The 27839-nt window shown below is 37.5% G+C and overlaps 1 protein-coding gene across 3 annotated transcripts in view; it reads left to right on the forward strand.

Annotated features, from left to right (window-relative positions):
* The window catches only part of BCKDHB (branched chain keto acid dehydrogenase E1 subunit beta), a 132954-nt gene that overhangs the window by 23882 nt on the left and 81233 nt on the right, over positions 1–27839 (forward strand). For all 3 annotated transcript variants that reach the window (XM_083829948.1, XM_083829949.1, XM_083829950.1), the window contains exons 6-8: positions 3113–3221; positions 10811–10908; positions 15729–15839. In XM_083829948.1, the coding sequence (XP_083686074.1) occupies positions 3113–3221; positions 10811–10908; positions 15729–15839 (318 nt within the window). The remainder of the gene's footprint in view (positions 1–3112; positions 3222–10810; positions 10909–15728; positions 15840–27839) is intronic.

Raw genomic sequence — 27839 nt, forward strand, 5'->3', positions numbered from 1 at the left:
AAAGGGTTTTTCGAGCTTGTTCAAAAACTAGAGTTGTTTATTATGGCATAGAAGAACAAGGTAGACCTGGCATCAGTATCTTAATCTTAGAAAGTGTCTAATATATGCTGGTCTTTGTTGGTCAATCTCAAATCTTCATATTGAACAAAGTGCTGAGGTTTTGTAGTCCACTCTGCTGATTAAAACCCCTTTCAAGTTCAGTGCAACCTAATACTACTGTGTTCAGTCTTCTGAATAAGTTAGTAAGTCAGAATTTCATTTTATCACTCCTGATAATTTCATTCTTTTCTCTCATCTTTAATTCTTCTTTTTCTTTTCTTCATTTTCTTCTTTCAGTGTAAATGTATGTAAGGAAAATACCCTTCCAGATCAACATCATAAACTGTATATCATAGCTATACCAAGGATGAGGTGAATTAATATAAATATGCTGGTGTGTGGCTTGCAAATACTACTGAGGAGAAGTGATGGGAAGTGAGGTTGGGAAGTAGCTACAGGGAATGAGAGGAATTCAGAGTTGCTGAAGAGCTTGAAGGAACCCAGGGCAGAAGTTCCTTGGGTAATGTGCTAAAATACATTGCGGCCATCTCAGTTAAAGGGCATACTAAATTATGTGGAATTGGTGGAACAATATACTAATTTTGAATGCACACAGAAGTATATTAGACTCTTGAATTTTGTATCTTTGTGAAAACAAAGCTCCTTTAATGTTTTTTGCAAAGCTTTTCATTAATGCAGTTAATGTTTGAAACAGTTATAGCTTCTTTGCTGAAATTGAAACGTATCTCTATTTCATATAAATGTGCTAGTAGTAGAACATAAATATTACTCAGTGAAAACTTTTGGCATCAAAGTTGCAGGAAACTTTTTTAAAAGAACAAAAATCCATCCCTTAATGTATAAATCCAGCAATGCAAATGAAACTTTGGTCCAGATGTACTTGCAGAGTCCTGTGTCTGTGCATATTTTGTTAAAATCACGGGAAGAAAGGCCATGTATTACAAACCTGGGAGGGTAGGAGATACCCATGGGGAGGATGGTTTCCAAAACTACCCACTTACTAAGCTCAGTGGTTGATTACTGACTGAAGATTTTTATACTCTGTTTTTCTTAAGTGAAACTGAGGTTTAGTTTTCCTAAGCAAAAGAGGGTTTGTATGACTTGGGCTGTTCAAGGAAAGGACTGTAATCATTAGTGCTTAAGACAGGGCTTGTTGAAGTGAGGAGGACATTGTTAGATCATTGTGTCTTGTCTACTGTTGTAAGGAGGTATGTCTTAATGGATACAACTGTCTTAAATTATTGTAATGACTCTTTATTCCATTGGAAGACTGCACCAGGATTTTTACCATCACAGCTAGAAGCTTTCTTTTTGGTTCCAGCCTAAATTTCTTCTTAACTTGTATCTTTAACTTATCTGTCCTTCATCTTCTCTTTCATGTGCTAAGAGCAATTGTTTTCTCTTTAGTCATTGTTTCTTTTTAGTCTAAACAAATCAAACTATCAAAGAGATGTTAAACAATTTCCGAAGCTTTTTTGGCATCTGTTTTGATTCATTTTCTTTCAAAACTGTTGATGTAGTCATGAAGTATTCCAACTGACTTTCTAGCAGCAATTTTTGCAATAGTACTAACACTTCCTTGACTACAAGATTGTCTTTTACAGCTGTACTGCACAGTGTCCTAGTTATCCTTTGAGCAAATAATACTTTCAGATCCTTCTCTGAATTTCTACTGCCGAGTTCTAAATTTATAATAAAAATTTAGTCCATAGATGTGTGTCTTATTACTATGTGAACTGGTGCTTTTGACATCATTGTCTGTATTGGTGGTGACTGAGCTTTCAAATAGATTTCATTTCCACGCTCTGACTTAATTTCACAAATGAATACAGTAAATAAAGTCCCTCCTAAAAATGATCCTGAAGGAGCTGTGCTGGTGACATCCGTAAGTCTGACAATTTTCCACATCATATGTTTTTTTTGGAGTATAAAAAGATTGCTTCTCCCTTGCTTAGAAAAATCACTTATCAACTTAATTTGAGGCGATAGCTGATTTGGGTTGTGTTTTGACTCTTCTGTGTTATATTTATATCATTAAATGTTCTTACTCTCAAAGTTTTTTAAAGCCTTGCAAACTCTTTGTTAGGTGCTAAGTTAACATAACTGTAGTTACGTGTTGTGTGTGCGTGTTGTTTTTTTTCTAATGCTTTCAGTCAGAGGTTGCCACTTCTTACTTCACAGCTATAAAACGTTCACTAGTAGTCTTGACCCTGCCTGCACCAGCTTTTAGAGATCTGAGATGTAGTTTAGCTGGCCCTTCTGATTCGAGGGAGTTGAGCTCTCTTGGCTTTTATTTTCATTTAAACTGACATTTTGGTGATTTTCTGATCGTTATTATAATCAACATTTTCTTAGATCATTCATAATTAACTCTTCTGCTGGAAAAACAATTACGTTTTTTCCTTTCAAGTATTCAGATTACATCTAGAGGACTTGCTTACAGTTTTGTTTGTTTGACAGTAGTTTCAGTGTTTATTTATTTATTTATTTTTGGAGGGGCCTCCAGAAAGATCAAATTTCAGGCTTCCACCATAAGTAAAGGAAATCAACTTTAAAATGCTAACTCTTTTTCAAGTCTTCAAAATTTACTGGACCAAGTCTGAAGACCTTCCCAGACCGTTCCAAGGAACCTTTACCTAAACAACTTCAGATCACTCAGCTGATTTTTTTCTTGTCATCCACCCACATTAAAATACTAGTTCTGTAAAAATAATAGTTTTTTTGAATCTTTCTTCTGTTCCTTCAACCTCAAAATGCTATTGTTGATATGTTAGTTCTACCTTATCTGAGGGGAATAAATTAGTATTTAAATCATTGTGTAGAGGGGAACTATTCAAGCCTCATTAATAAATGAAATAAAATTGAAAACTTGCAGTGTTGTGTTAGTAAGGTAGTACTGATGTTAATGTACTTTGTAACAACTGTGCAATAGTTGCATAATTTTATTTAAAGCAAGTAATTACTTTTTTTTTTTTTGACATTCAGTGTAATACTGAGGAAGCTTGTAGGAGACTTGTACTTTAAATAAACTCTTTTAAAAATATTTTTGCAGGTTGTTATTCCAAGGAGTCCTCTTCAGGCCAAAGGACTACTGCTTTCATGCATAGAGGACAAAAATCCATGCATATTCTTTGAACCTAAAATACTTTACAGAGCTGCAGGTAAAGATTTATATTGCTGTGATTTCCACTAAAGCAACACTTATATTTTGCACATGTATTTCCATAGTCACAGCTAAATTGATAATGTAGCAAAAATCTTTATTTGCACTTGTTTTGCCTTTAGCTGTGTTTGGGGGGTTGTGTTTTGAGAGGAAGTATGAAAATCGAGTAAGATTTCTAAGTTTGAATACAAGGATGAATATTTAGTCTGATTTATATTTAGTGAACTTTGGAAGTAGAATGCTTTGTACAGTCTTGTGTTTAAAAAAAGGGAGAAATAGAACTAAAAGGCATTATCCCATATCAAATTGAGTTGTGGAAATATAAACAAGACCAAGTACATTTAAGTATGGGAGATGAGTAGGCATTGAACAGTGAGCATTTAATAGTTAAAGAAACTAAACCATAATTCTTCCAAGGGCAAACTTAATGTTGTTAGCATGTTGATTTATGGATTTGCTTGAAGGCTTTTTTTAATGGAACAGGACAATATACGTTTCACAAAAGTTAAGCTGCTTTTGTTTTCGTGACTCTAGATATTAAAATAAATGGCCAGATTTGTGTTTATTTTTCCAAAATATCTAAACATCATCACCATTATTACAAAGTTAGAACTTCTTTGAAGTGCTTCATTTCTAAACGTCTAGAAAATCTGCCCCTTAACTTCTTATGTTATTTGGAAGGAAGTGTGATTGCTGTTACTTTTTTCCTTTGTTTCAGTCATGCGATCTTTTTGGTTGAATGAGGTTTTATTCATTATACGTATCATTATGCATAACATATAAGAACAATTTGAAGATAATAGTGCATACGTTTATTGTAACGGTACACTTGTTATTTCCTTGGGACTGGAGAAGCTGTACTGACAACAGAGTGTAGAGTTAAAAAAAAAAATAAATTTGCAAGTGGAGATAGGCAGTGTCTGCGTGAGCAACTAATGAAATAGAACCCAAGCCTTCATTTACTTTCATCCTTCCTAATGTCATATAGTTTTGTATATCAACTGTTCTTAAATCTTTCAGTACAATTTATAAATTAAGTCTCTGAGTGGACTGAAGTTGGGTGAAAGACCAAATGTTCATACTTTTCTTTGGACCTTCTAACAAGACTTTTCCATTAGTGCATTCAATTTTTTAGGAAGTTTATCCTCTTTCTAAAGAAGAAAACCAAAGAAAAAGAAGGGAAGGAGTTAAAAAACAGGCATTAAAGCCACAGAAAAAGAGCAGAGTAACTTGGGAGCAAATACAATATTTGCTGGGGAGACTGCTGCTTTGCTTTTATGCTTTCGAAACAGAACTTGGATTCCAGTTAGCAATGTATTTTTAAAAGTGTGACTATTTTTAGAGTGACGTGATGAGCCCGAAGGGTGTCACATTAAGATCAGTGTGTTTTGAAAGCTTAGAGTAATTCAGCAATAAATGTCTCTGACTCTTTGTTTAGATGAAGTTGTTTGTACAATGAACTCAAGTATTAGAGTCCAGTTAAACAAACAAACAAACAAAAAAGAATTCATCTTCAAACATCCCTGCTGTTCTTTGGTTTTGGTATTTAGAAGTCACAATCACAGACTGCAGAGTTAATAAAATACTTGCTTTCATAGTGAAATGAATGAATTGCATCAAAAATATCACACAGCTATTGAGAATATATTGAGGTTTTTATGTATGAAGGGTTGACCTATAAAACAGTTGCTGGGTCTTCTAGTGAACATAAATGACTTAAGTGATTGAAATCTTGAGTGAAGATGTGCTAGACTAGCAGTTAGTGTGGTTTATATGCTGGTCAATAACCAACTATAGCATTGCTGCAAGATGATCTTAGTAATATCTGGAAGGTGTTGATTTTCCTCTGTATTCTCATGGCCTGTTTTTCAGAGACATTACCTATATTTTTGTCTTAAGATTTCTAAGAACTTCAGTTTAATGATCTAGGCTGAAATTTATAGTACTTTTGTGCTACCATGTGACAGTTACAATTGTGACTAGCTTCTATTCTTTCACTTTAAGACAATTTGTGATAGTTTTTGTATTTGTACGACATAAAGCAGGACTATTTTATTATGTGGAAGGGTTTTGATATTGTGTTCCTTCCCTCCTGCCCCTTCTACCCCTGCCCCCAAACCTTTCCTTCTGGCATCATCAACTCATTGTCCTGGTGGTTGAGCTGTTGTTGTAGGTTGGATCAGCATGAACCAGACGAAAACAGTAGTGTCTGGGAGTTTGTCCTAGAAAATTAACTTCTTATAGTATTCCTTCCTGTTCTGCTGGCCATGGTCAGGGTTTCTTTTAATTCCACTACAGAAATGAATTGGCTTGATTAATTCGAAATGGACCAGGGTTTTCTTGATTTGGTCCAGATGCAGCAGCAGTAAAACACAAGCCTGATAAACAAGAACAGGATAATGGTGGAAGGAAGGATTTTAAAAATGCAACTGTCTTCTGTTTTGAGTAGATTTTTTTATTGATATTCCATGTCACTGTGTTCTTTCTAGTTAGAGAAAACGAATTCAGAATCGTGTTCACAGAGTTAGCTTTATCTACCTGTGTATTTCTTGTCTCTTTCTATTATTGTCTCGAAATACTACAGGGTCTTCCCAAAGCTGGGAACATACAAACATTCCAAAACAAGGAAGACAAAAATATATTAGATGTGCTCTGTTGCTTTATTAATCTTTTTTTTTTTTTTTTAAGTTATTGACTTTTACAGGAAACTTCCACTTTATTGATATGCTTTCAGCAGAAAGGGTATAAATATTATAATATGCCCCACTCAAGACTGGGACTTCATTGTTTCAGTGACTAGAGATTATCATATACAGAGAAAAATCATTTTATTTCCATAATGATGGTTAAGATATTGAATAATGAATAATTTTTTCTAGCGTCCTGTGAGTAGACATACTTGCTGCAGAGGACTTCATGACCAATGTTACATTGGGTTTGTAGGGGTTTCGTTAGAAAAAAATAAGGTGTCAGGGGATAACATGAAGTAGTATTTGCTACCTGTACAATTAATGTAGATATTTAAGCTTTACCATTCTAGTCTAATGGATTTTTTCTCTCCCTATGAGGCCTCTAAATAGCTATAGATGATATTTTGCTTAATATCTTTGACATTTCAGCTGAAAATAGGCTGTAAGGTTGGGTAGTCTTTAAAACACAAGGTACCTATTCTTGTTCACATCTGTGGAAGTTACTAATGGTTTGTTTAAAAATAAATCAACAAAGCAAAATTATACTATTTGCTTCTGCCCCCAAGTATTGTTGCTGTTGTTGAAATTTGCTGTTGGATGCTAGTGCTGGAATATAAGAATACATATCTAGCTTAGGATGTGTAAAATGAAGTTGCTTTCTGAGCAGTGTGCCAGGTCATTTGGCTTCTTACAGAAGTTCTTGTGCAGAACCAAGCTTGTGAGTTTGCATTTGATGCATACTTTATCCAGTGAGCTATAACAGCCCACCAATTGCTGTCAAACTCTGTTTTCAGGTCCACTTACAATGTGCAGTTTGGGGGTTGCTGATAACAAAGCTTTTTTTTTTTTTTTTCCCCAAGATTCAAGTGTATATTTTTATAACAGTAAAGACATTCTACAAAAATAAATACTCTTTAAGTGTTATGAAACATATGTCTCATCTCCAAGGTAAAGCAGAGTTGTAGCACAAAATATTTCACTGTGACTATCACATTGACGTTGTGAATGAATATTATCAAAGACACTTCAAAATATTTTTTGGAATAATGGACTTAGCTGGATGTCTTCCTCAATGAACACAGATTTGTTTGTTCTTATATTTTGTGTGCTTATTCAGACATGAGGTAAAACTAATCATGTTTACAAAATAATCATTCATTTCTATATGAGTATTTGCTATCCAAACATGGCTTTGCCCACAGAAGATACAAGAATAGGCCTGAAGTCTTCAACTTAATCAGCCCTGGAACATCTTGATGTTCCCAGCATCTGAGAAGCAGCAGTACCACGAGCTGAAGGCTAAATGTTGGTCCTAAGTTTAAGCAAGCTTAGGTCTGAAATTGAAAATCCCTCTAAGAAAATCTCAGAAGCCATTTTGTAAATGCCTACTTAGGAGCTTCTGTATACTTGCAGGTTTGTTTTATTCACCCTGGGCCCTGTAAAAGACCTGTTAGTGCCAGTCCTGGCACTGAGCACCTTGCTTGCTCCCTCGCTGCTGTCCCGCTGCCAGTAGCTGATTTTGGGGGGACACACCATTCCCACCCCAGTGGCTGGGGCCAAGACCCCCACTCTCTCCAGCAGCAGACCCTGTGGAGCAGGGGCACCTGCAGCCCCTGTCTGGCTTCTGTCCCTGGCCCAGTGTCTTGCCCGCTCACCTGTTTTACGCGTATCTGGCCCCTGTTATATTCCTTTCTGTTTAGTCCCATCTTGTTCCTCCCCAGTCCCCTTCCTGTGCACATTCCCTCCCCGGCTGGCAGAGTTCCACCCACCCTGCTCCAATGTCCTGGGCCTTCAGGCTTGCAAGCTTCCAGTTTGTTTGTAGTTTCTTGGTAGCCCATGAGTTGGTGTGGCTGACCAGCTTAGTTTCTGATCTGTTAAAGTTTGAGTCTCTGTGTATTTTGCTTATGGCTTCCCCCATTTCTATATCATCCTATTGAACAAGGTCCTCCATCAGATACACTTACAGAAATAAACATTGCCCCATTCCCCATAGCCTTATCAGTAAATGGCTGGGCAGCCTTGGTTCCTGTGGCTGCCTCCCTTATCCTTCGTTGGCCAGATTTATGTCTGTGGGTATTCATGCATAGAACAAGAAAAAAGGGGAAGCCACGTCCTTTTGCAATGCAAAGGTCCTTATCCAGACACCCTTTAAGGGTGTCCTTCCACGTATCCTTACAGCAGTCATCAGAAGCTTTTGCGTATATTCATGTGTCTTGTATAAATTTAGAAAGCAGCAAGGAGATGCGAGCCTTTCTGAGAAAAAGTCCAGAGTTAAATACAAAAGTACACATACTGAGAGAATTCTGTTGCTGGTTAAATTATGAGATTATAATGTTACTGGAAGTGCCATGGTGACATCCCCCTAAATGTCAGAGATGCGAAGAAAATACCTGGATTAAAAAAAGGAAAAGGAGGCTTTGATTTATAAAAAGTAGTTAACAACCTGTGCAGTGTCAAGAGCACATAATCATTACGAACCAAAGAAGAAGATGAGTCACCTTGACATTATCAGGTTTAGACATCTTGTGGAGAACCTACTCTGATGTTTTTTGACCTTTTCAGTTTCATTTAATTGTACTATATGTGACATTGGTGGTGTAGAAATAAATATGACTTGCATCGGTGGTTGTTATAGAGACAAGACAGGTAAGATGAGAGAACACATGTTTTCCTTCTGCTGTTCAGGCTGCTCTTTTAGAGGGAGCAACAGATGGTGCAGCCTCTTAAAATTAACTAGTGATGGCCCTCTTTCTCTGATTACGACTTTGTTATTTGCTTTATTTGAAATCTGCTTTTTAAATATTTGATTTAAAATATTTTTATGTTCAATAATAGATGAGTAGGCTGCTTTGTATACAGACATCATTGTGTTTTGGTTAATTGGTAGGGAAGAAAATGCACAGAATAATTTCAGTGCTATTTTTCATCACTGTTAGTGGAGGGAGGAGTTTTGTAAAGGCACGAGCTGAGCTCATTGAAAGGATTTTTTTTTTTTCAGAATGGTTTAGCTATAGTAAGAAATTAGTTAATTTTTGTAATTGTATGTTACATTTAATTTCCCTAAATGGATAAAACCATTACACAGAGAAGGAGCTCTTTTTGTATGACTTGCACATTCTAGGTCTTCCACTGGTGAATCCAACTCCCCTCCAGACCTTCATATTCGTGTCAGTTGGGTTTCCATGTGAAGGTCCTGTGGTATCTTTGTAGGGTTCTTGTTCTCCAGGTTTTGTGACAATCCCATGAAAAAGACAGTTATGTTATGCAAATTGGTTTCATTATATTTCAAAATCTTGCCTGTTTTTTGCCTGAGGGTTTTATGCTGTGCAAAATCTGGAGCAGCCTGGTCTGCTTTGCTGTCGACCAGTGATGTGCAGTGAGCAAGGGCTGGCTGTGCCTTTCCCATCTGTCTTTCCCCACTACAGATTATTCTCCCCATTTGTTATTCAAAGGAATTGTTATAGGAAGGCACAGATCATTTAATACATTCAGAATAATTGTCAGCAAATACGTGTGATTTTTGTGCTATGTTAAAAACCACTGTTTAAAACTGATTTTTTTTCTTGGCTGAATGGAAACATTATGAATTACATGGAAGAAGGTTCCTATTCTGTTATTAGTAATAATGGTCTAATTCATATCTATGCCTGCTCCGTGCCTGTTCAGGTAAAGTGAGATATCCCTAATGTAAACATAAGAAAAAAAAACATTTTACTCAGGTTAAAACATAGGAACAGGTTGCCCAGAGAGGTTGTGGAGTCTTCTAGCCATGGAAATACTGAAAACCTGACTCACCATGGCCATGAGCAACTGGTTCTCAGTGACCTTGCTGTGAGCAGAGAGCTTGGACTAAGTGAACCCCAGAACTTGCTTCCTACCTCAACCATCCTGTGATTCTGTGACATTTGTAGTGCTTGTTTGCCATCTCTGGAGAAAAAATAATAAAAGCTGTAATTGTAATTTAGAAAACTATTCACCACTTGATTTATTAAAAACTTTTGTCCTAATATGTAAGCCAGGAAAGAACTGAAGTCATTTTACTTGTATTGGATCTGCTATACCAATTAGGGAAAATACAAGATGCTTAATTTTTCCTGCTGGAGTCGCTCAGTAGGATTCTTTATCATAACTTCAAGAAGCAACTTAGGTCATCATTGATTCTAAATACTAAAAACTGACCTAAGATATTTCCATCTGACAACTATTAAATGGATCTTAAGTTGAGTGGAACCACCTTCAGCAGTGGTCAGGAAAGGCATGATGCCTAGTTGTTTTCTAGTTACTCTAATTGTGATATATTTTTGGTCAACTAATAACATTTTCTTCAAAACAAAAATATTTGAGTCACTTAAAACTGCTATAATCACAAGTTCCCGGTGGCAGTCTTTGTGTAGGTTCTGAAAATTGTATTTTCTACTACTTTAACATGAAACTGTGGAGCTTCATTCTTGGTAATATCAGGAGAGCAGACAAATTTTTTTTCTCGTCTGAGTATTAAGGTATGATTTCAAGGCTCTGATGCTTGTTTCACTGCATCAATTGCAGTCCGTGCTTGGGATTTTAATCAATTATAGCAGTGTCCATCTGCAAATCTGATGCTAATATCTTTGACTTGGGAAACAGCTGGATTTATTACTACAGCAGAGTATCTGTGTATCTTTTTGGTGTACTACACAAGATAAGTGAAACATTACACTGAATGCTTTCGAGTGTACAATATAAATAAAAACATTTTTAATTACAGCTAAACATTTGAAATAAGAGATAATAATGTGATTTTGGTCTACTGTTTTAAATGGTATTACTATTTAAAAAATAGTGTATGTTTCTATGGCATAATACTGAATAGTAAAGGAATCTAATGCTTATTTTTTTCCCTTTGCTTTTATTTATTCAGTGGAACAAGTTCCCGTCGAGCCCTACAACATTCCACTGTCTCAAGCTGAGGTGCTACAGCAGGGCAGTGATGTGACAATGGTTGCTTGGGGCACTCAGGTCAGTAAGGTTCCTCCGAGCTATTTGTCATCCACCAAAGCTTAGGTTAAGGGTTAGGGGCTGTTTAAACAGCATTGTATTCGGACTCAGGTGCCAGATGATAAACTATGTGCATCTTCCATTGCTATAGGCTTGAATAAATGATTCCCTTTGTTTCTACTTACATGAAACCTGCTTTTTAATGAGTGAGTTTTTACTCATTTTTGGTTGAAGGTGACTCTGGAAATATGAAAGAGTTACCTCTACTGCAGGTTAATGATTTATCTACAATTATGCAAGTTACATGTTTAAGAATGTGGCAGTGGGATATGACTGAGGAAAGGAAAGGACAGTTGAAAGTAGTATGCTGGAAAAAAACATGGATTTTTACTGCAAGATTTAAAAAGTAGTGTAATCAGTCTGGGGTTGCCTTCATGCATAGAGTTAAAAAAAAATATATATAGATAATTTCAAATTTTTAATGCTAATAGGGGTAGTTTTGCTTCTGACAGTTCATTTTCAAAGCTGTTCAAGAATATGATTCACCTCCCCCTGCTCCAATTAAGATGTGCAAATATTGAAAAAAAAAAGGTTTAAAAAAAGAGAGAAAACCAAAAAATCAAAACAAACAACGAAAACAATAAAACAACAAAAAAACAACAACAAATAAAACAACAATAAAACAACAAAATACACATTCTTGTTCAAGGACTGTAGAAAACAAATTTTAGTCAACATTGGAATTACCAGAAAAATCTTTTTATTGTCTTTAACCTGTAATTTAGAAAATGGCTTTTTTCCTGGCTTATTTATGTCTGGGAAACTGTTAGAGGAGGGAGTGTTATAACACTATATATCACAATAGCGTTAATCTGTGGGGTTGTCTTTTTGTTTTTTGCTCTTTCTTTGAAATTTGTAGTCTTCATTGATTTTCTGTGATGGATCAAGTAGTCAGAGGACAGGGAAACTCCTTTATATCTGTGGTTATTTCTACTAATCTTTGATACTTTGCACTGGTATTAAATTATAGACTCCTTCAATATCTTTACTTGTATTTATTTCTCTAGCAGAAACCAGTTTCTACTTTTTTCCTTGCTCTCTTTTGAAAGTATATGCTCGTTTTTCCTAGATACTTCATGCTCCATTTGGATGAAATCTTAGTGTTTGTCATAGTCCCCAAAACTGTAATGATAAATAACCATAAAGATGTTACGCTTTGAAGGTCACTTAAGTAATGGCTTGAAAGCTATCTATAGATATTAATGTCCTGAGTTTACCCAGTAGAATGGAGAAGGCTCAGAATGACGTACTTTCAAAATATGATGTGCTTTGGAGCTTGTAAAATATAAGCCAAGTGTTTAGACAGGCAGTTCGTTTGATGTGAATAGTAGTAGGACAGATGTGCAGCCCTAATCCAAATTTAGGATCTGACCAAACCATGTCTGTGGCCAAATGATGCAGCATGGGGGAGTGCTACTTAGTGCTCCTGCCTCTATTCAGGAATTGTTGGGCAGAAGTATGAGCATGTACATCACATGGAAGGTGTGTACTGTGCTGGTTTACACAACTGTTGAGCATACCTCTATACAGATGCTTATCCCATAAACAGAAAATCCAGCATGTTTTGGACGTGTCAGACTTCTGCAGGTCAAATGTGTTCAGTAAGTTTGTGCTGAGGGTGTTTGTAGGCTCTGTGCATAAACTTGGAACTTGATTGCCGCATATGCAGTAGGTCCAACAAATACAGAGCTCATTTTCAATAAGCAGAAAGTGATTGCACACACACAGTGGTTACTTCTTATAGGATTCTTGCATGCTAAGTAGTTGCTTGGCAGCTGCTGCTCTGGCGCGGTTACCTTATGCTTGCTTTCCTGAGTGGTACTAATGGAGGGCAGTAAAGGCTTTTAGTTCCTCTCCAGTTGTGCCCTGTGTTTTATGGTCATTAACTAATCCTTATTCCCTGTGAACTAGGTAAACATTTTCGCTTATGTATCGTAGAAACGGCAAAAACATCCTTCCCATGGGTCAGGTTGAAAAATTGCAAACCTTGTACAGTCACTGATGTATTACAAATCTAAACCAAAGCACTGCAGGCTAATTCTTTTTACTGTTATAATACTTGTATGGTGATTTATCTTTAAAATCATAGAATCATTAAGGTTAGAAAAGACCTCCAAGATCATCTGGTCCAACCATCCCCCAACCACCAATATTACCCACTAAACCATGTCCCTAAGTGCCCCAAATAGTCCTTTGGTGTTCATATTTGTGTCATGTAGATTCATGTTCAAATCCTTAATCAGCTTGTTTTACCATAGATTTCTATTCCATGTGAAATTTAATGCTGCCCTTTGATCCCCAGGCAGCTGACACCATCTCGCCATGCCCATATTGTTAAATGCTGTTGCCTTTCAGACCAAGGTGACCTCATCCAAACTGCTTGTCGGGGATGGTCCTTGGCTTCCCACCACTGAACTGGGCCTAGCAGTTGCTCGAGGGAGCTCAGCTACCTCAGTCCAAACCTGTGTTAGGAAGCGTTCCAACCCTCTGACAATAAGGACAATATCAGAATCTATTGATAATGCCATATCAGGAAACTCTGTTTTAGCTTCTTACAAGCAAATACTTCTCAATTAGATATTTCTGGAGAATAATCTGAGCTGTTATCAGGATGCTTATGTTTAGTGCTGGAGCATTTGCTCGCTTGTGCTTGTTTCAATGCTTACAATGCATTTTGCTTTAAAAAAAAAGTTGTATAACATCATATATATAACAATTTTAAATGCATACAGTATTGCTTGCTTTTTTGTTCATGTTATAGCATACTTTATGAAAAGGATGCTGTTTTACATCTATTTTAAGAAGCTCATACATGTGCTGCTAAATAGACCCCTTGGCTGGTGGATAGTGAATGATTTGTATTCTAATTCGGTGCAAACCTCCTGCTTAGAAGGGAATTATTTTTTGTTGTGGTGAAACTTTAATTATAATAATTAGATAATGTGACATTTGGAATGTTGGTATTAAATTGTGTTGGAAGACCAATGAGTGGTCGTATGGTCATATTAGTGCCGGTACGCTTTGTCGATAGGGGGTCAGGACTAGATATTTATGGGTAATTTTTATTTATGTGTTATTTGCTATCTTTCCTAACTGTTCATAAGATAATGCTTTTGAAAGGAGATGATCATTTGGTAATCTATTGCACTTCCAGTAGGTGGTAGTAAATGCAGTTACTAGGACTATTTTTGTATGTAATGCTTTTTGCAGGATTTCATGTGACTGCTGTGTTAAAATACATCATTCTGATATTTGGATTTTTTAGTTGTAGTTCTCAGAAAAGCTTATCCTAAAACCCAATCAGACTACAACTATAAAATAGTAAGGTCTGATACTGTTAACTGCAATACTTTTCTAGAAAGTAACAATTTTGTTTTCAGTGATCCTTCATTGAAGTTTTTTTTTTTTTTTGAAGTAGTGCTAAAATACTGCAAATAATGTAAGTAGTAAATTAGAATATTGAACTGAGTATCACAGAATCACAAAATCATCTAGGTTGGAAGAGACCTCCAAGATCATCTAGTCCAACCTCTGACCTAACACTAACAAGTCCTCCACTAAACCGTATCACTAAGCTCTACATCTAAACGTCTTTTAAAGACCTCCAGGGATGGTGACTCAACCACTTCCCTGGGCAGCCCATTCCAATGCCTAACAACCCTTTTGGTTAAGAAGTCTTCACCAGCTTCGTTGCCCTTCTCTGGACTCGCTCGAGCACCTCTATGTCCTTCTTGTAGCGAGGGGCCCAAAACTGAACACAGTACTCGAGGTGCGGCCTCACCAGAGCCGAGTAAAGGGGACAATCACTTCCCTAGACGCTGCTTCTTATGCAAGCCAGGATGCTGTTGGCCTTCTTGGCCACCTGACCACACTGCTGGCTCATATTCAGCCAACTATCAACCAGTACTCCCAGGTCCTTCTCTGCCAGGCAGCTTTGCAACTACTCATCTCCCATCCTGTAGCGCTGCTTGGGGTTGTTGTGCCCCAGGTGCAGGACCCGGCACTTGGCCTTGTTGAACCTCGTACAGTTGGCCTCAGCCCATCGGTCCAGTCTATCCAGATCCTCCTGCAGAGCCTTCCTGCCCTCGAGCAGATCGACACATGCGCCTAACTTGGTGTTGTCTGCAAACTTACTGAGGGTGCACTCGATCCCCTCATCCAGATCATCGATAAAGATATTAAAGAGGACCGGCCCCAGTACTGAGCCCTGGGGGACTCCACTAGTGACCGGCCTCCAACTGGATTTGACTCCATTCACCACAACTATTCGGGCCCAGCTACCCAGCCAGTTTCTAACCCAACGAAGCGTACGCCAGTCCAAGCCAAGAGCAGCCAGTTTTTTGAGGAGAATGTTGTGGGAAATGGTGTCAAAAGCCTTACTAAAGTCAAGGTAGAGCACCTCCACAGCCTTTTCCTCATCCACCAAGTGCGTCACTTTGTCATAGAAGATCAGGTTTGTCAAGCAGGACCTGCCCTTCATAAACCCATGCTGACTGGGCCTGATCGCCTGGTTGCCCTGCAAGTGCCGCGTGATGACACTCAAGATAATCTGCTCCATGAGCTTCCTTGGCACTGAGGTCAAACTAACAGGCCTATAGTTTCCCAGGTCAACCTTCCGGCCCTTCTTGTAGATGGGTGCCTGTTGCATTACTAAATAAAAAGTTTTCTGCTAAACATGCAGGTAATATGTTAAATCACTGTATATGTTCCGTATGTGTTAATTTAGAACATCTTAAAAAGAACTTAAATGTTAGCTTGGTGATAATAAGTTGCTTTTTCAGGTACATGTGATCAAAGAAGTGGCAGCAATGGCTCAAGAAAAGCTTGGTGTGTCCTGTGAAGTTATTGATCTGAGGACCATCTTACCCTGGGATACAGAGACTGTTTGCAAGGTAAGAAAATGATGAATGTTAATTTTGAAACAAAAAAAACCCTACTGTTAACAACAATTTAAATGCAAATAGTTATGACTTTGTAAATTTTTTTTTACGGTCTAAATTTTTGTATTGATTTATGTAAGTTTGATCTTCAGTTGAAGTGTTTTCATTGTTTGTTTCTGATGTACTTTATGTTACTTGGATGTACTTTCTATCTGTAAAAAATGAAATGCGTTGAGCTGTAGCCATCAATATGAAGACATGAATCAATATGAACTTTGGCAGTAACTGGTAATTTTTTGCATTATTTCGATTATTTCTCCTAAATCCTTTATAAGTGTTTCTGGACAACTAAAATTAATCACAATTTTAGGTATTTTTTTTCCCTCTTCTTTAAAGATTAGAGCTGTCATGCAATGAAGACAAAGTATCTATCTGAAAGAACAGTTAAGTCTGTTTCATTGGATTGGATCTGCATGGAAATGCAATGAGGAAAGAAATGCAGATGTGCACAGGAAATGTGGAGCTGTATTTGTACAATATTTTGTATATATGAACTTTAAAAATAGATATTCTCTGAAGATTTTGAGCATATTTTCAATCCTGAACATCTTTGAAAGCAATTGTGGTATAAATAAAAAGATGGAACAGATAGACCTGTTGTTTTAGATCTATTAATTGTGTTTTTTTTTTTTAAATTAAGAATTAAAAGAGAATTATTTCTAGAGAAGTATAGTGAACATTGGCTATGCAGTTCATGTATTTATTATAATAAATGTCAAATAGTAAATGTTTTTAGTGTTGCTTTGACATTAGTATGTATGCAGGCTGCCCAGTCTGGTGGGAGAAATGTTAAATTATCTTTTTCTATAGATCTTGTCTGTTCTGTTGAACTGGAAATAATCAGTAGTTTGCAGTTGGTACTATGCAACACTTGTATTCTAAGCAGCTTTTAAGGTAGGTTAAAGAGGACAAAAATGTTTTTACAAATATATTAACAGAAAGAGAAGGGCCAAGGAGAATCTTCATCCTTTACTGGATGCGGTAGGGAACATGACTACTATGGTTAAGGAAAAGGCTGAGATTCTCAATGCCTTATTTACAACAGTCTTTAATAGTCGGATCAGCACCTTGGGGTACTCAGCCTCCCTACCTTGATGTCTGGGATGGGGAGCAGAAGAAACCCCCCACGATTCAGGTGGAAACAGTTAGAAACCTGCTACCCCACCTGGACTGTCACAAGTCCATGGGGACAGATGTGATCTACCTGAGGGTGCTGAGGAAGCTGGCAGATGTGATTGCTGGGCCACTTTCCATTACCTATCAGTGGTCATGGTCATCTGGAGAGGTCCCAGATGACTGGAGACTTGCTAATGTGATGCTCATCTGTAAGAAGAGTCGTAAGAGGAACCGGAGAGCTACAGGCCTATCAACGTGATCTTGGTGCCAGGAAAGGTGATGGAACAGGTCATCTTGAGTGCAGTCACACAGCATGTGTGGGACACCCTGGGGATCAGGCCCAGTCAGCATGGGTTCATGAAAGGCAAGTCCTGCCTGACCAACCTCATCTCCTTCTATGACTGGGTGACCCGCCTGGTGAATGAGAGAAAGGCTGTTGACGTAGTCTACCTAGACTTCAGTGATGCCTTTGACACAGTCTTCCACAGGATTCTCCTGGAGAAGCTGGTAGCCCATGGCTTGGACAGGTACACTCTTTGCTGGGTTAAAAACTAGCTGGATGGCTGGGCCCAGAAAGTAGTGGTGAAAGGAGTGAAATCCAGCTGGTGACTGGTCACCAATGGTGTTCCCCAGGGGTCGGTGTTGGGGCCCATCCTCTTTAACATCTTTATTGATGATTTGTATGAGGGAATTGAGTGCACCTTAAGTAGGAAGTTTGTAGATGACACTAAGCTGGGGGGAAGTGTCAATCTGCCAGAGGGTAGGAAGGCCCTGCAGAGGGACCTGGTTGTGTTGGGTCGATGGGCAGAGGCCAATGGGATGAGGTTCAACATGGCTAAGTGCCAGGACTTGCACTTTGGCCACAACAACGCCATGCAGCGCTACAGGCTTGGGGCAGAGTGGCTCGAAAGCTGTGTAGAGGAAAAGGATCTGGGGGTGTTGGTCGATGCTCACCTGAACATGAGCCAGCAGTGTGCGCAGGTGGCCAAGGAGGCCAACGGCATCCTGGCTTGTATCAGGAATAGTGTAGCCAGCAGGACCAGGGAGGTGATTGTCCCCCTGTACTCTGCTCTGGTGAGGCCGCATCTCGAGTGCTGTGTTCAGCTTTGGACCCCTCACTACAAAAAGGACATGGAGGCCCTGGAGTGAGTCCAGAGAAGGGCTACGAAGCTGGTGAAGGGCCTGGAACACATGTCCTGTGAGGAGCAGCTGAGGGCACTGGGGTTGTTTAGTCTGGAGAAGATGAGGCTTATTGCTCTCTACAACTACCTGAAAGGAAGGTGGGGGGAGATGGGGGTTGGCCTCTTCTCGCAGGTAACTAGTGATAAGAAAAGAGGAAATGCCCTCAAGTTGTGCTGGGGAGGTTTAGGTTGGAAACGAGGAGACATTTCTTCTCAGAAAGAGCAATCAGGCATTGGGACGGGTTGCTCAGGGAGGTGGTGGAGTCACCGTCCCTGGGGGTGTTGAAGGAAAGGTTGGACGTGGTGCTTAGGGACGGGGTTTAGTGGGTGATACTGGTGGCAGGTGGGTGGTTGGACCAGATGATCTTGAAGGTCTTTTCCAACCTTAATGGTTCTATGATTCTATAATTTCTAACATAAGTAGAAAGATGGAAATGATAGTTGTAGCTGCTTGCTGTAACCTGAGGCCAAGAGGAACCAAGAGGAACTTCTTGATGCAGTTGATGAAAATGGCAGTGGCTTTCAGAGTCAATTCCAGCAACAGGACTTGCTGTACTTCACTTATTCTCGTCCTGAGATTCCATCATCAGGGACCAAGAGAGTGTGATAGAAAAGGTGACCATATCAGAGAGTCCTTGGCTGTCCATGAGTCTGTGTGTGGGATTTTAATAGGTAATGGGATTGGTTTTACAGCAGTCCCAAACAATAAGCAATTTATCTGTTGTGACAGGGCAGCACTTTGCCTCAGAGTCTTACTTATGTCAGCCTCCGCAATCTTAAGCATTTTTTATGTTTTTCATTACATTACGTGTGTTAGATATGTCTTTCCTTTGCATATGACAGGAGGAGATAAGGGTGGTATATGTAATAAGCTGCAGCCGTTCTGCTGGTGCTGGGATGCAGGGTCTTCCGTCGATGAGCGATCTGTGCTATGGTCTTATCAGAGAGCAGGAAGGACTTTGTGTTTTACTCACACATCCCTCTGTTTTACTGCTGGGAGTGGTGTCCTTTGTTCTCAGTACAGGCTGTTTTTAGTCCTTGTTCTGCTGCTGCATTCAATTCCTGCGCACATACACTTCCACTCACATTTCGTTCATACTGACCTTAACATTTCCGTTCCAATTCTCTACATTATCACGATTCTTCTGTCTGTTGGCTCTTTCTAGAAGGCAGGAAGCCTTATCTAACTTCTTGTAGGCTATCTTCTTGTTCCTAATCATGTGCCAGAAGTTTGGCACAGACTTTTAAAGGACATGTGTTGCCTGTGGGTTAAAGTCATTAAGCTGTAATAAAGGAACTGAATTTTATCAAGTTGTATGCATTTGCCTATCTGATATGTTTTAATCTGCAGGTTTATTTTATTCTTATACTTACTCAAGAAATGTTACATTTTTATAATCACAAGGAAATATTTCACTGAATTTTCCTTATCTGTGTATTTTTTTAAAAAAAAAATCCAGGTGCCTTCATGGTGGGTCTCAGGGAATAAGCAGGCCTCAACCTTAACTTATTAATTTTTACTATATGCAGTAATAAGATAACTTTAACACTGAAATTTTCAATGCAGGTATTTAAAAATGAACTACTTTACTTAACTGAAAATATATGCAACATTAAGACTGATTTGACAAGGGTGGTGTAGGCATGAAGATGAATGGACTGACACGGTTACTGCTTTGGAGATGAGCAGTAATGTGTCAATTTTCACTGCAAATATAACTGCCTAGTCTGCTTTCTATAGATACTTTTTTATATATAAAGTTGTCATCAAAATACATATTCCATAGAACTTTGAGAAGTTGTACTTAACTACTGCCACCAGAGGCCTCTTTTTAGCCAAGTTAAGCAGCTGCTTTGACTTTGCACTGCTCCTGTCAGCGTGTTTACGAGCGTATGGCTCTGAGTGAGACGTAAATAAAATAAATGTGGATAATAATATGGTGAAACATAAATAAGAATTTGCGAAGAATTTTTCAAGATTCTGATATTATGTTCAGCTTTGAAATAGGTTACCGTTTGTCATCTGCATGAGGAGGAGATAAGGATATTGAAGTTTGAGCTAGTGACACTAGCTCATGAGTTATTCTAGAGGATGGGTATCTCCTGAGGGTCATTCATCTCAGCTGTTTCTTCAGCCCATTTTAGGTTGAAATAGTGGCCTCTAGAAATGTCTTGGGTTAAAAAAAAAAATAAAAAAAATTAAGAGAGTCCTGATTGATGTGTGTAGTGTAAAGTCAGTTGAGATAAATCCCAGTCATTGTTTGGCTGGGTGACAAAGGAATCAGGGAGTTTTCCTGTTTAAAATTATCAGGAATCTCTTTGCTAGAACAGAAACAAAGAATCTGTGTGAGTGTGTGTCTATGTATATATTCATATAGATTCAATTTCTTTATGTAGGCTTCATTGCTGTTTAACTTGGGAAAGCTTCTTGTAAAATGTGAGGTGCTTCTTTACTTGTAGGAAAAGGATGGAGTTCCTTGCCCCTGAAAATTTATCAAACCTGTTCCAAGATTCCCTAGCATTCTTAAAAAATGGCATTCTTGCTCTGGATCAAGAGAAGTAATTCATTTTGCACGTTGAAAACTAAAAAAAAAGATGCAGGAAATAATTCTAAGTCTCTTGAGTTACTCTGTTGCTTTTTACAGGAGTTCAGACAGGTAAAAAAGAAAAATCAAACTGCATAAAATATAGTATATTCCTTAGTTGTCTATATTTAATCAGGAATTGTCATTTTGAACAAATTTCAAACAGTTGAAATGATTGCTGTAGATATGTTGTTTGATAGTTGTATGTTGCTCAGTGCTGTGAAAGGTTGATGTAAGATCTCTTCTGAACTTCATATCTAGGTGTTCATGTGCTTAGAAAACTAATTTCTGAAGTGATATTTTTCTGAATTTTATGAAGTGTTTCTTTTTTTTTTTTTTCAGAGAATATTTTTTGAAGATACTGACTTCTTATTTTCTTTTGGTGATGACAAAAAATGTTTTTAAATATATTGCTTTTAATTTCTAGTTTTATGATTAAGTTTGAACTAGTGTGGATGTCATGATTCCATACGCATGGATTTAGCTTCTCAGGAGATTCAGATCATGGTGAAAGTGTCAGTAGTTGAGTCTATCAGATAAATTTTGGTGTCTTTGCACTGTAGAGACTTTTAATAAAGCACAGTATCCTGAAGATGAAGACAAGAACCTGGGACCTTTTCGTTTTTGTGGTGCCCTCCTTATAGGAATTGTCACATTCCCTCTTGCTTTCTCTGACCGTGTGCTAATTCTGTGCAATTTAGGGGAATAACATCACTGGAATACGAGCAAGCTGATCCCCCTGTTTTATGTTATAGTTTGTTAACAAGGTCACACCTCAGGGAGACGGTAGGTTGGGAACTGATAAGGCATTGAATCCAGGTCTTGCCCCTCTGGAACTTGTGCCTTTATCACCATCTCTAGATGAAGAGCTGAGTAGCTCACAAGTGTTTGTCCTCAGGGCTGTGAGTTCAGTGTCAGCAGATTTTAAGCATGCTTGTAACGTTCTCTGAACTCTTGCAACTGTAAACAGGCTTCTTTAAAGTGTATGTGCTGCCTTTGCTGCTTATTTAGGAAATGTTAACAGTGAAAACTGTCTTTAAGTTACCGATCCCCTTGTCTATATATACGTTCTCAAAACACTATGTAATTTCAAGGTTTAGTGAAAAATTTGGTAAGATTCCTGTTTATTCTGAAAATCTTCACTGATTTCTGACTAAAGGTCTTGCTTTATATCCCAAGGCTGGCATATGAGTGATACAGTGGTTATGATTGAAAGAGAACAGTTAGTTCTCCTTCGAGTGGGTTGCTTTTTCTGAGAGAGAGAGAAGGATGCATTTCCTGTGCTTATTCTAACATCAGCATCTTATTTTGATGTCTTACTTCATGTACAGAGGAGCTGGGATCGGGAGTGATCTCTCCCCTTTATACATTCAACTGGAAATGCAAACACACAAAACTAAAGTGCTTCTCAACATAGGAGGCAGATAACCAAACCTCTGCCTTGACCATGCTCTGTGACTCCCCAGCTGGTGCAGGTGCCTGCAGACTTCCACGTTTAGTGCAGCCACAGCAAAGATGTTGATTACAGTACAGATTGGTAATGATCTACTACTTGACTGATCAGCTGCATTCATATTGGCATAGCAATCTGTCATGAAGGGTGCTGTTCCAGAAACTGAAATATGAGTTGTATATCTAATATCTATTAAAAATTGTTTCTTTTTAACCTACAAAACTGTTTAAAGATGCTTTTCTTCCTTCCTTCCAGAAATTATGCTTTCAGATGATTTTTTTTTCTCCTTCATTATGCTTAACAGATTTACTTTGAAGGGTTGGAGAGATTAGACTGTGTGGATTTTCCTGTCTCTGAACTGTTGGATGGTGTAGTACTGATTAAAAAGCCCATAGCACACGTCCCAGTGCTTCCCTGGTCACACTGGGGGGTCAAATTTCGTGGCTGTATTATTATTATTTTGTATTGAAAAGCCTGTGCTATTGGAAGTGGGAAATGTAGCTCAGGATTAAGTACTCCTAAAGGACTGTACATGTTATTCTATTTTATTCATCCTATATTGAATCAAGCGTGCTATTTACACTTTAAATTAATTACAATCAAATTGTTCAGTAGATTTCACTTTGGTAAGAGAAAATTCACAAATGGGCTTTTTTTTTTTTCTTATGTATTATTTAGAAGGCAAGTATTTGCCATGTATATTGATGAAGATTTGCATTTATTACTTAATTAGTCATCCTGTTTCTGAACAGTTCCTCCTGTAATGCAAAGAAATGCTGCAAATTGTTCCTTTATGACTTAGTAATGAAGGCTCTATAAACTGAATTACAGTTTTAAAGGCCTGTGGGTTAGTGTGAGCTTGCATAACTGGGATATGACTTTGTGCATTTTACAGGAAAATATGTGTGTCTTTGCAGAAATGTAGTTTATAGATTGACGTTATCAGTGATAGCAACTGTGAACTTGATTTAAAGAATCAATATAACGTAATACAGTCTAATACAGAAAAGTGAAGGGGCGTATGTTCATCTGTGCACTTGGGTTGCTTTGCTCTTTTCTTGAAGAGGCTTTGCAGACCTCCCAACAGGTCAACATAAATGCTCAGCAGTCTGCAAACTGTCTGCACTCGCTGGCAAGAGCAAATCTGAGTGGAAGAGAAAGGAGCAGGAGTGGGAGCTAGCAGATAACAGCACCACAGAGTGGATTAGGGCAAATCATGTGCATGTTTTCCATCAACAGTATTTGATGAGAGCGGTTTTCTACAGTGTGCATTAGAGCCTTCTCCTTAATGCACAGGTAGCATTTTTGCTGGCCATTGTCATCAAAGTGAATGAATAATTATAAGCAGTAGATACTCGGTGTCCTATATTTAATAGGCAGTATGTTCTGGCAGACCTAGTGGTCTACCAGCTTGTTCTTCCCATTCCTTTAAGTTTACTTCATCTAATTGGATTGTGAATAAAGGAAAATCAAAATCAGCAAGCTTGATGTGTTTTTCTTTATTCTTTAACTGCATGCTCCAGGCATTGAACTGTACAATTGCAATGCAGGTATCCTGGGATCAGATTTATGTTTCTTGGCTGTCTGTTCTTGATCTCTTGCCATTTTACTTGTTGCTCTTTGGATTTCTTACTAAGTGGATGCTCATACCTATAAAAAGTGATTAAAATTATACTACTTACATGATGACAGTTAACTCTGTCACTGTTTCCATGAGAAACTTGGCTCTTTTGGTCTTGTAGTTTCAGATTTTTAGAGCATGCCATGGGCTATTGGTTGGCTTGAAGAAGCAGAGCTCTGGAACCATGCTTGCAAGTAGTCATCTCTGAGTTATGAGAATATCTAGAACCATTTTATAAAGTAATTATTCACATCTTTTGCTCTTCTATATTTCAAGAAAACTTTGAATGGAAAGCTTGTCGTCATTGTTTTGGGCAGGTACCTCAAAGCTGAGGCATTTGTATGTATAATTATGCCTTCTCCTTTCTCCCTTCCAGTTTAAAAGTAGCTCTCAGTCCTTTGAATTCACTTTCACATATGTATTGACAAGTGGTAATACAGAAGGAATATATATACAGATTATAAATACAGAAGGATTGTTTAAAAACAAACAAACCACAATAAACCACCTTCATTAAATAGGGAAGAGGCATTTGCATGTTGTTTCTGTTAACATTGAACATTGTGTTAATAATATGGTCTATGAATTCCTCATAAAATATTTTCCCTTTTGCCCACATTCGATGTTATGGGCTTCAAACTTAAAGGCACTTATGCAAGTAAATGAGTAGTGGTGCTTAGTCTATAGTTAGAAGGTATTTTATAGCTCCAATGTGTGTTTTTATTTTTTATTTTTTTTCCATTGTAACTGCTGCTGATTGAATTCTAATGGAAGTTGGGATGAAGTTCCACAGTGGTAATAATATATGAATCATTCTTCCATGGAGATAATTATTACTTCGCTACAGTATTGCCTTCCTTTAAATGTCTGTAGCTATTTATCCTGTTATTATCACTTAGTTGAGCCAGCTACTTTTTCTAAACTAGTTTTTTCAGGATTCAAGCGTTCTTACTCTGTGTGCGTTATTAAGTTTTACCCCAGAGATTTTAGTGTTAAGTACTTCTACAACACTTTTGTAGCTTTTAAGTTAACTGTGATGTTTATGATATCAAGATTTAGTCTGCTTTTTACCAAACTGTTGTGTAATAGCATAATGCATTGTATTTGGCTTACTGTTAAGTATTTTTCTTTCAACAGCCAGTATTGATTAGCTTTCTGTGAAGGCAATCTGAACTGTTTGTAATTGTACTAGATAGACTGCAGAGATTTCCAAATGTAAATAGTCTTTGATTTTATAACAAGATCTTTGTTTTTCATTAAGATATTTAATCATCAAGATATTTAACAAAGCTCTTAGAGTTGTATCTGGTAGGATGACAGGCTAAATGCTGATCAGATAGATGTATTGATTACACTTAGTTTTCATTACACCATTCCATTTTCCACTGCTGCTTATGTGGGACTGGAGAAACCTTTTACCTTCTCTCCTATCTTTGTTTTGTGCTGAAGAGCCTGCACTTATGGACTGCTTTCAATTTTGGTGTGCTGCTCAACATCACCCATCAAAATCAAAGGGTTTATTCTAAATAAAATCTATTTTACATTAACTTTCCTACTAAGTCACTACTACTAGTAAAATTCCCCAAGTCTGAAGGCATGTTTTAATGAACATTTCACACTATTGTAAATCAGCTTGTTGGTAGGGAAGAGCAGTTCAGGTCTCTGTAAAATGCCCATTTAATGTACCTGTTGTCATATATACTCAAGAAAATCTATGCTCAGTCTCAATATATTCCACAGCAGCTTTTTCTTTTAAGCTGCTATGAAGTATTACTAAAATCTCTGTAGTCTTTTGTAATTCTTTTAGCTTGTTTGACTATTGTCCCCTGCAAATCTGGTGAACTGAATTAATGCATCAAATCCTGAATGTTTGGCTACCAAACTTTCACATTATGACAGAAAACAATCACTGTCTGTTGTGTTTTCCTGTTGTCTTGTTATGGATCTTTTGAAGGCTCTCACAGACATTAAGACCTTTACTATGTTGAAATGTTTGACTTCTTGGGTATGTTAGTAAATTTTTTGTTGCTACTTTTATACAAATGGGGACTGAACTAATCTGAAAGCCTCGTGGTTTGCTTCTTCCTTTGCATGTAACCCTCATTGTCCTGAAATCTATGTTATAATATTTCACCCAATAATATGTTGGAGTAGGACAGAATTTGCATGGGCTTTGGTGTACAATTGAATTTTGCATGTGAATTTGTAAAAACAAAAAAACTGTCTGGTCATGAAAAGTGTTGTAGAATGAGGTGTATGAATTTCAGTTACTGCATGACTATGTAGTGTATGTAGTGGTTTAACACATGGAAAAGATGGGTCTAGAAATATCTTTTTTTGCTGAGATAAATCCGGCTGAAGTTTTTTCTAGCTCTGTGTTTGGAACATATATTTTTTTTTTTTATATTTAAACTTGTTGCTACTAGTGTTCAGGAATTGTTTCATTTGATGTGTGTTTTTTGAGTATTTTTTAAATTACTTTAAAGTGATAAGTATATTTCAGAGCTTCCTGAAGACTTCTGCTTTTATGGCAAAATAAATACATAAATAAATCAGAAACATGAATTATACCTTCTGTGTTTGGTATCACATTCCAGCAGAGCAGCTGAGCAAATTTTTTTCCCCTTGTGTATGATTTGAATTCAGCTGTGATATATAACTAACCCTACAGAACCAAGAAGGTGCCTCTTGTTCAGAATATCCTTTTACAGACCAGACAGAATTTCAAGACACTTCTTGCCTTAAGGGCTTAATCTTTTCTGCTTGAAATTTTGCTCCCAGCTGAATTGCGTATATATTTTTAATTAAAGTGAATATATGGTTTTTAATTAAAGTGAATGTAGTAGCTCTCTCTGTACTTAAAACTGTCTAAAGTCCTATAAAAAATGTAGTTTCATGTAAATTGGCCAGGCTTGAATTGCTGAGGTTTCCACATGCTTGGTGTCAATCTTTGGCTGTTTTTTTTTGTTTGTTTGCTTTTTTTTGAGGGGATTGTTTGGGGCTTTACATCTGCTAAAATTATTTATCCATACCTCAAAGCATGGTCGAATCTGCTGCCTGAGCTGTTTGTTGTCTTGCCCCTTCCAGTCATAATGAGTTGTGTCCAAAGAGCAAAAATGAATTGCTTGGAGGACCACTCTTGATGATTCTTTGCAAACTTGATGATCAACTAGTTTATTTAAATTTAGTTCTTAGATTTCAACTCCCTGGGCAGGTAACAGAGAAATCTTCTCTGAAATGGACCATGAGTTTCTGTGATATTGTTGGAAACAAGAAGATTTGGTATAATTTACTTTATTGTTAATTGTGATTTAAGGTGGGTAAGGTTTAAAATAGTATTTTATTCTTATATTAAAGAGTACTTGAACATATATATACTTAATAATTTTCATCTTTTTCTATTGACTGTCTTAAATATTTTGGGATAAGGTTGCTGTTGCTTTAAATTGAAGAGAGTGGATAAAGCAGCTGATCAGTGATGTTGACTAGTGATGCTGTGGTCCCATCACCATTCTCTGTATGGTTGTTTGCCAGATCAGATTTTCATCTTTCAGAAGATGCTGTGCTACTGTACCAACACCCATTTAATATCTCTGAAGATCTGTGCACCTGTTCGTTATTGGCACCTGGTGTATTCTCATTTCTTGGCCTAAAAAGAGGAAAGCTTTGCTCTTGTTCCTTTTAATTTTCCTAGGCACTGAAAAATATAACAATTGAGAATAATGGTCTTTGATTCCTGTGGTTCTCCATCTCTTCCAAACACATACAGCAGGAGGAATTACCGTTGCAACATCTGTTATTGCTCTTGTTGCTCTTTTCTTTCACTTACCCATTTTCAAGGATGTGTTATATTAATTTCTAGCCCTTGTACTTGAATTACTGTCTAGCTAAAGCTATGAATGCTGGACCAGAAGGAGCAAAATGAAAGGAAATATTCTGATCTATGGCATCTGTCATTGTTAATTTGAGGAGAAGGAAAGAAGTAGGACTGTAGTG

This window comes from Anser anser (assembly GCF_964211835.1).
Source record: "Anser anser genome assembly, chromosome: 3".
Lineage (NCBI taxonomy): Eukaryota > Metazoa > Chordata > Aves > Anseriformes > Anatidae > Anser > Anser anser.